This window comes from Callorhinchus milii, unplaced genomic scaffold, assembly GCF_018977255.1.
Source record: "Callorhinchus milii isolate IMCB2004 unplaced genomic scaffold, IMCB_Cmil_1.0 Scaffold10, whole genome shotgun sequence".
Classification (NCBI taxonomy): Eukaryota; Metazoa; Chordata; class Chondrichthyes; order Chimaeriformes; family Callorhinchidae; genus Callorhinchus; species Callorhinchus milii.
In genome coordinates this window covers 3,250,197-3,266,465 of record NW_024704751.1, presented here as the reverse complement: position 1 = coordinate 3,266,465, position 16,269 = coordinate 3,250,197, and the positions used below count along the sequence as shown (strand labels likewise).

Here is a 16,269-nt window from a genome sequence, read left to right as displayed (position 1 = left end):
GATAATAATCCCTCAAGAAAAAAAAGAAAAAAACAATAATAATTTGGTCACTCAATTCGCGACTGTTTGTGGGACACTGCTGTGCGCAATTGGCTGCCGCGTTTCACCCACAAAAATATACAGTCAATTCACTTTACAGTATATTCTGTAAAGTGCTTTGAGACGTCTAGAAGACGTGAAAAGTACTATATCACATACAAGGATTATTATTATTTATCATTATACAAGAATACAGACAATATATACTTTTCTTGTTTAAATAGTTGTGTCCTACAAACAGATTTGTAAGAAACAATATGGGTAATCAAAACTGATTCTAAAATTATTTCAGATTTGAATAATCTACAAAGAAACTTGTGAAACATGAAGAAACCACGGGAAACTCCATCAACTACCCCCATTTTTAAAAGTCACCCAGTTTCTGTACAATATTTAATGTTCCAGTCTCCACTATGTCTCATTCTCCCCCTCCCCAACCCTCATCCCCATAAAAGGATACAGGAGATCAAATCTTTTTAAAAAAATTCTAGCTCTAAGTATCTGATCCAATTGAATGACTGCAGAGTCATTCTCCATTTCCACTTCTCATGGTTAATTTTTTAAATAAATCAGCCACATGCCTGATGCATCACCATGCTTAAGAATATCCAAACCAGACAAGGTTCCACATACTCATGCCACGTAGCAAAACCAAGGCATGGGCAACCCAGAGTATGTGTTGGTGTGCTGCTATTATTAATTATTATTATGCTCAAATCAATTGAAAGAGATCAAAAGTAACCCCTTATCCTGCAGAATTCAAATTGCTATTTGAAATTATTACAGAGGATGACTTAATGGTCATGTTTTACCGCTTTTATCGTCTGAAATGGGGCTATTCAACAGATCAAAAAACACCAAAAATTCAATGAGAACGGGTGAAAATGATCAGAAGACAAATTTATTCTGGGAGAGTACCGATTTAAATGTTCACGTTTGTATACAAATATACTTGAATATTGAATAACAAATAAGTGAAAATGGTTTTCATTGTAGTCCTGGTGTAACTACAATGTTCAAGCAAGTTTGAGGCATTAAGTGGTTCCTACTCACTCCCCCCCGGGATACAGGAAACATTGTGGGGCAAATTACGAGACCAGTCTTGCAACATACCACTGTACATTAGAGGTCTGGAAGCAGGTTGCCCATCTGTGTTTGCCCCATCTTTCCCCAAATTAGGTACTCAAGTGATGGAGGGGAAAAATAAAATCAAGGTGAAAATTCACAAAATAAAGAAAACTCTTGTTTTTAATAAGTAAAATAACAAAAAGCAGGTGGTAATGAAGAATCAATTAGAGGAAACAATCAGTGATCTATTTCTGCAAGTCCCTTGAAGATGCAACTGTCTAATCATTACCATTCTGAATCAAAAGGTATGTTGAAGTCTAATGATGAAGCATGCCTGAAACATAAGCCATTTTTCTTTTCAGATGTTCAGTGACCTGCTGTGGATTTCTAGCATTGGTTGTTTTATTAGAGTCCATCTAATTGAAATGAAAAGCACTAGTGCAGCTGGGGCCTGGCATGGTACAAAGCACCCATGATAAAAAAAGAAAGCAAGAGGAGGTGATTAAGGGATTATCTAAATGTCAATATGAGAGAATTGTTAATTAACTGATAACTATGTGCACTATAACAAGGAAATGCACTAACGGTGCCCCTGTATTTATTCAGGGCACTGAAAAGAGTATACACAGCAGTCTGCATGTTATGCGGCTTCATCTCTTCTTCATCCCCACCATTCTGCTACAAAATTCCTTTTTGTTCTTCCCCGACCTAAAGTTTGTTTAACCTTTATTAACCTATATCGCTTTGGTTTCAATCTGTTATCTTATCTTTCTAAATCCAGCTAGAGTGGGCTTTGTACCCGTCACAAGCTAATGAACTGGCTTTCTTATGACATCTCATATAAAAAGTATGAATCACTATTTTTTCATGATCTTATGCACTTTTTGATTTTACATTGGTTTACCTTAATGGACTTGCTGACTTGATACTTTAGGGTCACTCTTTGGGCAGGCTCTGGCTATTTATTGTTGATATCCCAGACCATTGACCTTATAGCATCACAGGTGCAACGACATCACTGTGCTTACAAAGCAGTAGACTTCGGTTCTTGCACAGAAACGTGGCAGAAAGTTTGTTGATTAACATTTGTTTTCCATGTTATTAAAAACCTATCATCGCAGTAAAAAAAGGTTGAAATTTTCTTTTCAATTTATGAAAATCTGCAAATTTTAAACGAACACTGCAACAGAATCTACATTCTGTGGAGTCCTGTAGCTCAGGGGTTAGAGCACTAGAGCACTTGCCTTGCAAGTGAGAGACCTGGGTTCAATTCCTGGCAGGGGGAAACGCTGAGCAAGTTTCCTCACTCCACGCACCTGTTTACCCAATAGTAAGTAGATTGTTAGTCGATTGGCAGACCAATTTTCCGGGGGTAATAATTCCTTCAAAAGAATATTATTACATTGGTCACTCAATCCATGACTGTTTGTGGGACACTGCTGTGCATTTCGCCCACAAAATATATAGTCAATTCACTTTACAGTATATTGTGTGAAGCACTTTGAGATATCTTGAAGATGTGATAAGGCGCTATATCAAATGCAAGGATTATTCGTATTATTCCACCCAAGAAAAGCAAATGAAAGGAAAGAAGCATTTTAGCCTGAATTCAGTTAGTAAATTACATAAATGCAATATTCTGCTTTTTAGCCGTCATTTGTTATGCTGCAGAAAAGTAAGATTTGAAAATCTTATTTCTGTTAAATCGTTATAATTTTGCACCGTGTTTTGATTTTTTTTCACAGAATATAGTTATATTTGTTTAAGTGGCAACAGGGTGGGGGAGGTATTTTTCAGATCTAGAATTTCAATTGTTTCTTTAAAAATATCCACCATAAATTAGATGTGTACCAATACCAATGTATGGTATCTTTCCATAAATTTATGATATCTCCTCCAAATAAAACTAACATTCACCCCTACTCCAAATCATTTCAACCTATAACACTGACAGAATTTCCTTCAGTCTATATATCTTGCCTTCACCTCAGTTCTTCAATGAAACACAGTCTAATCACTTCATGACTCTTCCTCTTTCCAATTTCCATTCCAAGGAAGGCTTTGGTGTTCTTGTGTGCTTTCATGTCCCTGTTGCTTGACTAAGCTCATTTATTTATTTATTTGTTTGTTTATGTATTTATTTACTTATTTATTTATTTTGACTTGGATCATTTGAGGTTACAAATACACACCTGACATTCATCTACTGACTTAATCGCTGGGCCAAACTGGCAAGTATCAGAACTTGTCAACCTTGTCAAATAAAAGTGAGTGCATTAATTACATTTCCTATGCCGAAAATTCATTTTTGCAGACTTGAATGTTCATCAGCACAAACTCTGCTTTTCCTCTTATATTATCGGGCAGGCATAGCCTACCCATAACCTGGATTCACCTGATAATTCAACAGATGAGTCTTTTCTCCTTACGTCTACTACACTACAGTTTCTTCACCACTGACTTTTCTGATGACGTACGTATGTACATTTTGCAAAATACTCTCCAGCATAGCACATCCAATTAACAAGACTAGACTTGTTTGCCCCTGAAATTAGCTGACTGGAATTGTGTTGGGAGAATGCTTTGCTGCTATTCCCTGGTGAAAATGCTGCTTCCACTCATTCACCCACAACATATACAGTCGACTCACATTACAGTATATTCTGTGTATATTTTGAAAATTATTGAAGACATGATAAGGTGCTATATCAAATGTAAGGATTATTATTTGATACTTTGACCTCAGCCAATGCAATAACCGATGTTCCTCGAACTGGCATAGAAAGCTTCACATTTTATTTTGCTCCACTTGGCGATCGGACTAGTGTCACTTAAATTGGTCCGAAACATCCTCCACCAATTTGACTGAGGTCCAGAACCTACATTAAATCCTTCATTAGAGTTGCTTGATTGGATTGTCAGTAAAAGACCCAGGATTCTTTCTGGTCCCTTACCAACCCTTTCTTTCAAAAGTCTTGTGAATCCACCACTTCCTGATGCTTCAGCAGCAAGTTATTCTAAAGAGCTCACTTTTCTCCTTGAAGTGATGACTTCGTAAAATAACCCGTTTCTATCGCTCCATACAGGTACATTACTAAGATTGATATCAGCAAGTTTTATTCTTGTCACTTTCTGTTGGATTTTCCACTTCCTTAGCTCAAAGAAGGCAATCAAATTACTTTTGTCAAACAGTTTCCTTTGCTTAGTTCAACATCTTCTCAAAGCATCTGTATTTATCTATTCTCGCCCCCAATAGGAGCAATAAAACTATACTGCAGCAGCACATTGCAAACTCCCAAAATAATTGATGGATTTCAAATTGGAGTTAAATCATCCCAAACGGAAGAGGGGAGAAGGCAATTTGTCTGCCATATGTAACTATGAGCATGAAGAATGTAATAAGAAGTTGTTATAAACTAAACAAACCGCCATTTGCATTAATTCCAAATGTACAAAACGAAGAGCTTGTCAAGACTGTTGGCAGGCAGCAGAACAGAATTTGCATTTGTGAAAATGAACACAGCCTCTCCCAACCCACCTGCAACAGTCTGAACAGTTTTAACAGTACTTCACTTCCTGTGGGCTTATTAGAAAATCTATACAAGCACAGACATGCGGGTTCAAGTTCTAAAAACTGGATTTGGCTCACAATGTACTACGACAAGAGACAAAATGCAAGTTAAGTATTGTAAAAAACAGAAACAGGTAGGCGAGGGGAGAATTGTTAGCAAGTGAATAGACTGTGAGCAAGCACATTTAGAGAAATAAATGAGATTGTACAAATGCACAGTATTGAAGCACTTAAGGCACTGACATATAACGCAATATAAAAATGCTCGTTCTTATGAAAACCACAGAAAGAACCAGCTGCTACTATTAAAACAGTTCTCTTTTTAAATCTATGTAATGGATTTGGACGTTGTGGGAAGGATAGGTAATAATCTTACATTTATAAGGATTACTTACAGGTACATTTCATATAAAATGTACACATTTCAAAGTAATATATAGTTTAGAATTTTTTTCAGTAGCTAATCTGCACCATCTCACAAACAATGAGATAAGTAGCCAATTACTGTTAAAGTCAGCTGAGGAGAGAATATGAGCACAACCAGGAAAAAGGCCTTATTATCTCTTTGAAATAGCAGGACGAACCCTGTGTGTGCATCATTCTGAATCGTGAGATTGGTAATCAAAATTAACAAAAAAATTAGGTGATGTGGGAATAAATGATAAACTTGTCTGCAATATAGAATGATATTATGAAGGCAAATAGAGCTTTCATAGTAATAAAAATATTTGCATTTGATATAGCGCTTATCACATTATTGAGGCACCTCAAAGCACATCCCAGAATATATTGTAAAGTAGATTGACTTTGTGTATTTTTGTACCACGAGAAAAACGCGAGTTAAGAGAGAGAGAGAGAAAAAGAGAGAGCAAGAAAAAAAACATCAATAAGACAGTTGCTGGATGACAGTGATGGGGAAAGGGCAGCATCAGTTTCACCCATCGCATCGAAACACATCTACTACAAACAGACCACAAAATCCCACTCTCCAGGCAAATAGGCAGTTCATTAAGAGAGTGGGAGACAAAAAAGAGAAACTTATAGGGGCAAAAAAGATTGATTACATGTTGATAGAGAGCAATCCCATAGAAACAAAGCTAGTTTTTGTACTGAGTTCATCCAGCTAATTACTTTAGAAAATATTGCATTTCTCCATTAAGAGCTACCTGGGCACTCCCTAACCCCAGCCTGCACACGTTCATATTATTGCATACATTTCCCAACCATCAAAACAATCCAATCTTATCCTCAACAAACAAGATTCTGGACCAGTTGTCACAGGATACACATTCTGAGAACAGGACCACCCCCATAACAGAACCATTTACAAGTGATTCACTGTTGAAATGTGGCAGTCAATTCTGTTGGCATTGTCAGCATTCATTATTTGAACACTGATATATCACATTACTAAAGCTTGTTATCAACTAGTCGTTCAGCAACAAGAAATGTGAAATGGTAAATTGACTTTTACATTTTGCAGTAAATTAATTTTACTATATCACAAGTGAAACTAGAATTGCATAAACTAAATAAGATATTTCAAGCATTTAAAATTAATTAACCATGTCTAGTTATACAACAATGTGTATCTGGTTGTTGATTAGACATGCAAATCCCGAACATTTGACTGCTGCGTTTTGCCCACAAAATATACAGTGAATTCACATTACAGTATATTCTGTGAAGCGCTTTGAGACGTCTTGAAGATGTTATAAAGCGCTATATCAAAGGCAAGGATTATTATTATTATAGTTATATATTATAATAATAATAATAATCCTTGCATTTGATATAGCGCTTTTCACGTCGGGAGGACGTCCCAAAGCGCTTCACAGAACACACTGTAAAGTGAATTGACTGTATATTTGTGGGCGAACGCGGCAGCCAATTGCGCACAGCAATGTCCCATAAACAGTCGTAGATTGAAAATGACCAATTTATTATTGTTTTTGGAGGGATTATTATTAGGCGTGTGGAGTAAGGAAACTTGCCCAAGGTTTCGCCCTGCCTGGAACTGAACTCAGGTGTCTCACTTGCAAAGCGAGTGCTCTAACCACTGAGCTACAGGACTCCAGAAGGATTATGCAATAATGCAAGGATTATGATTATTATTATATTACATTTAGAAAACAATGGCCCACTGGGTAAGTAAATATACTACGTAATGTAGTACTGAACCAATCAGACCAGGAACATCCCAGGTTCCATCCCTTATCTGTACTCTTAAGAAGATTTGCGTCTGGGTAGAAGTAAAGGCATAACAATTGATATGAATATCCCCTGGGCCGGGGGGAGGGGGGGGAAGGGCAGAGAGAGTAAAAGTTAAAGAGTACATAACCCTCCTCAGTGCTCCATACTAGAAATGACAAGACAGGAAAGGTTACAGCAAAGTAGAATGCTGAAAACTTTGACAATCAAAACACCCATAAATAAGATAAGTGAAAGCAACCTAATCTTAGATTTTCACATAGAAATGTTGCCACAACAGCTCACAACTAATGAATCGATATTAGTTGGAACATTCTTTTCAGTAACTGCTCAGTTAGCAGAAATGTGTTTCCATGTTACTGAACAGGCTGGTACAGGCAATTATTCGATTAGAGATTCTCCAAGAATGGAGCAAAGGCGATAGTAGAAGATCTGCTGACTTACTTGTATTATTTTCTTCCTTAAATTAATGGTATTCAGCCAATCACTCAGTCGTGGGTAGCTCTCAAGTTCGGGTGTCCTCTCACTGGAAGGTACTTTGTGCTTGCACTGCAACTGTTTACTGATATATTTTACAAGCTTAACCTGTAAGAAAAGCAAAAACAAGTTTAGTACTGAAAAGCTACTGACAGAGTTGTTCTAAATAATCTAATCTAAAATGCAAGTGATTAGTTACCTAAAATGTAAATCATCCTTACTGCAACACACTAAACGCTGGCAGAAGCCTGGGTATAAAATGTTGCCTACTTCCTTCATTGCAATTGGCATTGGACTTGCAAGTACATGCAAGTAAATATGTACCTTTACCAAATCACAATCCTAACAAATTAATCTAAAACACAAACCTCAGACAGGGTATTTGTTACACGTTGAAGCAAAGTAGCAGTAAGAGGACAAGATGGAACATTGGGTTAAAATGTTGTCTTTTCATCCTTCGTACCAGTTTAGAAACCAGACAGAAATGACTGGAAGTCAAGGTTCAAAATTACACAAGTTAGGGCAGTTTTAATCTAGTTCCCACCAGAAGATGGTCCACAGGTCAAATATTCATTGGCAAACTTACATTCTCACTAAGAAGCCAAGTATGTTAATGTAATAAATAAGCTGTTCCCACTTGTGTCCTCAGGGTATGGCCTCCTGGACAAACATAATATATTGACAAAAGCATTGAAATTTAGGAAAAACTACTTCACACAGAGGGTAGTGAGAATGTGGAACCACTGCCTGAAGCAGTGGTTGAAGCAGATTGTATAGATGATTTAAGAGGAAGCTATATATACCATGAGGGAGAAGGGAATAGGATAGATGGGAGTAATAAAGCGAGAGAAGGATGTGAAGGGTGTAAGGCGTGGGTCTCCATTGAGACTCATGGAGTATTAACGCCTGCATAGACAAGTTGGGCTGAATTGCTTATTTCCATGCTGTGCAATCTATGTAAATTCGGATCAGGAATTAAGTGCTCTTTTAAGGTTGGATTCAAGTATACTGTCAAGCTTTGCTCTGCATCCAAGTCTTGAATCTGGGTGTGCTTAAAAGTTTACACTAGCAACAAGCGTTTCGCCCAGAAAATACAGTCAATTCACTTTGCAGTATATTCTGTGAAGCACTTTGAAATGTCTCGAAGACATGATAAGGCGCTATATCAAATGCAAGGAATATTATTATTATTCTAAAACATTCAAGTATCATTAGCTCTCCTTCAGTATGATTTAATCTCTCAGGCTACCTTCATTACTGACATTTTACAGACGTTAGTCACAAATTCATTTAATTTACCAGTAAACCAAAGCTATAATTTACTGAGTCTGGCTTGGAAGTATTAATGAGTCAGAAAGAAACTGTTGAAAAGTTCTCTCCATATCCAAACAGCAGAGATTATTCTTTGCCAAAAGAATCTAAATGAACTTAAACAAAGATTTAACTTCACATCTATTCAATTTACAACAGAAAGTAGATTTTAGCTCAAATAAAGCATCCAAACGGAACTTGAGCTCTCTGGTGCTTTCACTCACTTGTAAGGTGCAAGACACTATTACATTTCCTGTGCATGGCAGGTGGCAACAGCAGGTTAACTGAACAAAGAGATGAGCAGATAGAATGACAAACAGATTTATTTTATTTTTAAAAGCTTGAAAGCAAATTGAATGCAAAGATTTGCTTCCCACTTGGGAAGCATTCAACGCCCTATAATAAAACAATTCAATTATAAAACAGTACTTTGAAGACACCGAATGAATGGCTTTTTATAGGCATTACATTTCAAAACAACCTGCATGCACTGAGGACTTTCTGATAGATGCTGCTTGAAGTAAAAACACTGCACAAAGCTAATCATTGTTTGTAAAATTTATGTCACAATTTAGAGTTAATCAGTATAAACAAACGAATGTCTTTTCTTCCATCCGTGTGAGTGTCTACTACCTTCAGATGGGATTCTCAAATTGTAAATATTTGCAGCAGATTTTTTTAAATTCCTTTTTTCAGTAACATTTCCTTAGTAAAGAGGATGAGGGCAATGAGCTGAAACCAACCAACACTTGGATGCAGCAGAACAGTTGCCCTTGAATTCTCCTTGAACTGTGTGCGAGAATACCAGAGCAAACACCTCATCCATCACATTTTCCACAGTAGTTGTAACATTGCCACACATTACCGCTGGAGTGTCAACCTGTATCTTTTAGTCAAACTCCAATTACCGCAATGCAATTTTTGAAAAAGTGCAAGTTTGAATAGAACAGTTAATAGGAGATTAAAAACGAATCCAGTCCCTTGCATCGTTTATTGAAGGTATTCTAAGCTACGTTATTTTCTTCTGCAGCCCACCAAGGAGCTTGCCAAGTAGAAAAATAGATTTTAGCTCAAAAATCACAAAAAAATCAAAGCCAGCCACCCCACTTTTTTTTAAAAAAGGAGCAGCAATACCTATAGATCTTTCTGGTAACCTACAATAACAGACTTTTCATCTTTTTAACATTTTATTTCAAGTCCTTTACAGATCGCCAATTTTCTGCTAAGTTGAACAGTTAGCGAAATTATACCTAAAAATAAATTGCAAATAATACTTAACCAATAGTTGAGTACTAACTTAAGCAAGAAATTGAAAAACTAAAATTTATAACAGGGATTGGAACAAATCACCCACACCAGGTCTCACGCTTTATGTCATTTTATTCATGAATGTTATTCAAAGTTAGAATTTAGCACACAGAAATGGCAGCTAAATTACATTAAACTTAAAAAAAAATTGGCTTAACTCCAGGCAGTCTATTTTACAAGTTGCTATTTTTAAATTCAGAGCACCCTGTGCTTCAGACATTATTTGCTGGGTAACTTTCCATTCCAGTCCCCTGGGCATACAGATGGTACTTACTATTATTTGCCCTATAAGAAAACAAGTGAGCAAACTCTAAAAGCCTCCTCAAACCAGAATGTATGGGGAAGTATTAGGGAGAAAAAAATTAAACACTTGGAAAAGACGACAAATGGGACGTGCAAAATGGCAATGTAAAATGAAAACTTGCGCCAAAATCTATTCAATCATGTATTTTCCAGGACTACACGAATAATCATTAAAATCTAGATTCTTTGCACAAAGTGGTCTGGACAAGCTCCACAAAAGGGCGTAATCAAGTTACATATTTTTGGGAATACAGCAAAATATCTTGAGACATTAAAGCATGTAAAGGTCCCTGAAATAATTTGTTTCTCAAGCACCAAAAACACACTAAACATACAGCAAACAAGACATTAAATGTATCTAAAAACTGTTTGGCATTACCTCTCCCACGACTTCAGGCAACAAATCGGATCATTTTCAGTCAAATTACCTTTGAATAAGGAAAAACATCTTCTTTTCTACATGATTTCTGGTAGGTGGGATATAACCTATTAGTTTCGCCCACAGTCAATCCACTTTACAGTAGATTCTGTAAAGCACTTTGCGATGTCTCAACGATGTAATAAGGTGTGATATCAAATGCAACGATTATTATTATGTATATCAAGATGCAGGAAAGAAAAAGAAGAAATCACAAAATAATAGAGTACCTCTTAAAAGGGGATTTCTGGTCTTCCAGATAAAAAATTCCCAGCAAGCCTTTTTCAAAATTGAAATCTGCGTCCAATAAGAAGATACCAAGTCATTTTGTAAACTTCTTTGCTTAAAAAAAATTACCAAGTGCAATTTTAAAAGCAATCTAGACTGCAGATGAATTATGAAAATCAGGGAAACACAGCAGATTAAGAGAGGTAGTTTATAAACATTCTCTGAACATATGCAGCTGCCAGCGTATCAGTTTCCAACAGCCAAATAATCTGATCAAGTTTACTGAATTACTGAAGTGCTAGTTCTATTATGTCTATTTTCATAAACAATCTAGAGGATGATAAAAATAAGAATACTACTTTGGTGAAAAAACAATACATTTACAAAGAAACCATCAATGCTGACAGATGTTTTGCAATTATCTGCTATTATCAAACCCTCCATTATAGCAGAACAATTCACATCAAAATTATTATTCCATTGCAAAACTGCCACTAGAACACAAGAATCTGCAGCTGTTTTTCATTCACTGATGGTTCAGAACAAATGGCTGCTCTGCCACTTCCCGTATGGATAGTTCCCATCATTTTTTCTAATGGAACACAATTTAATGAGAAAGCTTTGTTAAAATCTATTATTAAAAAGCTCCCAGACAGGTGGACAAGTGGAGAAACAGCAGAATGAAGAAAGCCAGACAATATAATTGGAAATAAAAACAGAAGTCACTGGGAACACTCAGATTATCTGACGAAAGGTCATAGACCGAAAACATTAAACCATTTTCCTCTCTCCATAGATGCTGCCTGACCTGCTGAGTGTCTCCAGTGACTTCTGTTTTTAATTCAGATAACCAGCATCTGCAGTAACTTGCCTTTTGTTTACAAAATAATTGCAGCCCAGTTCAAACTAGGAGTTCTAGTTTGAGAACTTCAGTTTCTCATTATTCAATTGCAAAATTCACAGCCACTTTTTTCCCCGTCTCTTGTTGAATGTAATCTACACTCAGAGATATGCCCAACATTACATAACACGAGTGCTGAAGTTGCAGCCGGTCTGAAGCTGCAAAGTTTGACACAACCATTTTAACCAACATCTTATGTTGTCTACGTATGGTCCTGTCAAACAACCAGAAAACTGAGTAAAGGCGAGAGAGTCTTTCACAGTTCCTTCTACACAGATGGTAATTAGGTCCGTTCTTAATATAGTACCGTATTGATATAAATCTCTTAGCCATGAGGTTCTTAACAATGAGACATAAAACAGAGTGGTGCATTAACAGAACCCAAGTTCATTGGGGCCTGCAAATAGTTAACTAATGGCATACTTATACTTATCGAATATTCAAGAAGTGGTTCAAAAATGTTGCCTCAAGGTCCCAATGCTGTAGCAACTGGTTGTTTATTTTGTGGGCAAAATTCCACAAAAGCTCATGTGCAAGCTGATTTTAATTCTTAGGTCACTAATTTAGTTCTTACTGCCAGTGGAAATAAACGATGGCGCTGACTGACGCAGCTCAGTCTGCCAGTGGGCAGAAAACATACTCACCCGTACGTCAGGTAGCAAGGATGCCATCAAGTAGCGCTGCCTCTGAACATGCTTGCAGGTAAGTGCACACAGGTCTCCAACTCTCCCAAAACAGCTACTGCCCAAGTTAGGGCTGTCATTGAAGGCAGTTCAGTGAAGTAAATGCAAATCATCGATGTAACAATCCTTGCATTTGAAACAGTGCCTAAAATTATCAAAGCATCTTAAAGGCACTTCACAAGGAATTGTTGTAAATTGACCTTTTAAACAAAAGTATAAAACTGATCATTTCACACAGGATTTTTTAAAACCCACGTTAACACTTTCCAGCAGCAGTGATGTGAACTGCTACATGTATCCTCAATATGTTGTTGCACTGCATGATTTGAATACTCAATAAATTGTGGACCACCATCAATTTTGTGGGAGTACCGTTTATTACCCATTTCCAAAATGAGCCACAAAACAGATTATAGGGTTCCATTTGTTGTGAAAACCATCAATGGGATTTCTTCATCCACCATGATGCAAATGGCACGAGAAATCTAGTCTGCCTTCAAACAGAGGAAACAACCCAATGTTCCAAAAGTGTCAAGTATTTTGAAATAGCCTGGAAGAGTCCATTTTGACAAATTTGCGTGTTCAACAGTGTATTTGTTCTAATAATTCTGTCTTGTGATATTTCTGACTAAATAAATCCACTATTTTACTTTAGTAAACTAGTCAGCTGGTCCATGTCCTTAGATCTGCCTTACAAGAAGCTTGGTAATATACATAGCGCACACCTACTCCTGGTAAAACAAAGCCCGATTGTTCACCAGGGTCACATCCATCTGTGAGATGAGTGTAGGCACAACAGTGGTACAGATCATACAGAATAATATACAGAATAATATGATATAGCGCTTTTCAAGTCTTCTAGACGTCCCAAAGCGCTTCACAGAATATACTGTAAAGTGAATTGAATGTATATTTGTGGGCGAACGCAGCAGCCAATTGCGCACAGCAGTGTCCCACAAACAGTCGTGGATTGAAAATGACCAATTTATATTATCTTTTTTTTNGGAGGGATTATGATTAGGCGTGTGGAGTAAGGAAACTTGCCCAAGGTTTCGCCCTGCCTGGAATTGAACTCAGGTGTCTCACTTCCAAAGCGAGTGCTCTAACCACTGAGCTACAGGACTCCACAAATGAGAGTCTTCTTAGGGGATTCACTGGGAGGTTGCTTAAAGATAAAACTTTCTTTTAATATAAGTAATTTTTTGTGTCAGTTGGGCATCATAACATGTGGAAACCCATTAACATGCTTAAGAACTTCCAAACAAAGCTGAGAATTCCATGCATCCCACCTACACATGGAAATTCCAGAGGTAGATTGCTGAAATGGAATGCGCACTTTCTCCTTGGAGGGATGCATCCTACTTACTTAATATTGGAAAGTATTAGGCGTAGGTTGGTAAGAACCAAGGCTTGGGGACCCCAGAGTGTTTGTTGGGGTAACTATTGTAGTCTAACCAGCAAAAACTGCATTGCACTGTCTGGTAAGCTTTCTCAGCTAGGACCACCCAACCCATTAGGGCTTTGGCTTGCAGAATTAATAAGTAACAGAGTCTATTATAGGAAGTAGGGGCCTGTAGACATAGGTTGAGGATAATGATTTGGGCCATAGCCTGCAGACACTTACTAGTTCGACTCACTCAGAATGGCAACTTGGGTGAAGTCAGAGCAAGAAATACTGTACACAATAACACTGCATAAAGGCATACATCTGTACCATAAATTTGTGCTTTACAATTTATACCACACTTATCAGTTTATACAGCAAGAATAGTGAGGTTTACTGAAGGAAGTATCACCAGAAAGTCGAGGTAGAAAGGCGAGCAGCTGGATAAAATACAAAGGATTTGCAATCATTATTGACCTCCTCTCAGTACCACTGAATAATGCTCACCAAGTCGTAAATAAACTCTTAGGCCGCTTTCCAAAATAAAAAAAGCAGCTGAAATTAAATGAGCTCTGGGATCTGCCTTCAAAAGGGAGAGGAGCTGTCGGAGTGGGGGGGGAGAGAATTGACAGAGGCCATTAGAATTATGAAGTTAAATCCAATTGATCATTGGCTAAAGCTGCAGAAGTTGATGTGACTAGCATTTTAAGAAGTTTGCATTGGCTACTTTCACACAATTGAAGGGAAGCAACTCTGAATAAATTACCAACCTCATATTAAATCCAAATCATCACAAACAGATTTGTGCTAGTTGTGAAATATTTCACCATAGAATTATACAGTCAGCATTCTTACACACAATCAAGGGCTTAAAACTTGAGCCACTGAGAGACACTGACGAGCTCGGTTGCTTGAGTTCAATGAGCCTGGCATTATATTTTAATTAACACTGAGACACAACACATTACCTTTCCTATCTGGAGTCAGTTTGAATGTCACGATGATGACCAATTCCTAAAATACTACATCATTGTATTTTAATAAACGAAGGTCGTTTAATTTTGAACAATGAGAAAATTACATCTTCACATGAAAATATTGTTCTCACCGAGAAAGCTAAAATTAGACTATTTGTATTTTTCAAACAAGCCTGTGAGATCAAACGATTGACTATTGACTGTTAACTATTCTTTGTAAATTTCCAACAAAACGGTTGAAGATCAGGCTCAGGAAGCATTTTCAAATTTCACAAGCGAGACCGTTTTCTTGTTAAATTATTTCACTACAGGCCTGCTGATTCTTTTATATACCGTGCATTCAGTTCAGTTGCAAATATTCCTGAGACCAAATATCAGTACAAGGCCAATTTGAGTATAGTTACAGTGCCTTCATTAGTTGCATTTCGATAGCAAAAGCTTTTCTCCCCCCCCAAAAAGACACTTAATAGAAGGTGAGGATTGTTTTCTGTTAGCTGCAGTATTCATGTTCTTAATCTGTGTCAATAAAATACCATATATAAACTTATCAAAACATAGCAAGTATATTAGAGCTCCAACAAGATAAACTCAAAGTGAAATATCAATGAATAATGGGAAATGTCTCTGCTTCAGCTTATCTGAGAAGTGATAGTTATTTTCTTAAAATAGATTCTGCATTCCACTGCAGAGACCAGATCTTAATCTGCCCTAAATTTGACTACAGTACTTAACCACATGGTTTTATCAAGTCTGCCACAATCATATCCTATAAAAAGTAAGGCTAATAAACTGACATACATGTAAAATCGAGAAAGCTTTGCAAAAATATAAAAATTGGAACCAAATGGTGCATTTGATGGCCAAATTATGCTATTGAATTGGGGTTAAAATCACACACAAATGCAGTATAAAAAGCATCTGTTCTTCCTCAATGCTTCTTTACATAGAAGAGATAATGAATAATTAAGAGTTCAATGTCAAGCCGTCCTTCAGGAATTACAACAATAACAACTTGCACCCATATAACACCCTCACAGGTAGCGCCCCAGACCTTCGAGTGCTTGACCTTCGATAGATGATGAACAACCACTGATCATTTTCCCGATCACTTTGTGTGGCCCAAATTGTTACGTGGTACTATGCTTGTATATAATCATACACTTATCAGAATGAGAGAATAACCTATTATTGATAAGATAATCCCCTTCAATAACTAACCAAAGTAAAAACACACATTAAAGATCACCATTCTTTCACTTTACACTTCAAAAGATCCATCCAAAAAGCATATTAAAAAAGTCATATTCCTGTGCAATTAAGATAGTACAACCTGGTCACATCACAGTCTATGCACCAACTATGTGACATCTCCAGCAATAAAGACACTTTA

General features: G+C 36.9%; 1 protein-coding gene across 5 annotated transcripts in view; it reads right to left on the bottom strand.

Annotated features, from left to right (window-relative positions):
• The window catches only part of ksr1a (kinase suppressor of ras 1a), a 72,667-nt gene that overhangs the window by 34,554 nt on the left and 21,844 nt on the right, over positions 1–16,269 (bottom strand). For all 5 annotated transcript variants that reach the window (XM_007900693.2, XM_007900695.2, XM_007900694.2 and 2 more), the window contains exon 2: positions 7,334–7,474. In XM_007900693.2, the coding sequence (XP_007898884.1) occupies positions 7,334–7,474 (141 nt within the window). The remainder of the gene's footprint in view (positions 1–7,333; positions 7,475–16,269) is intronic.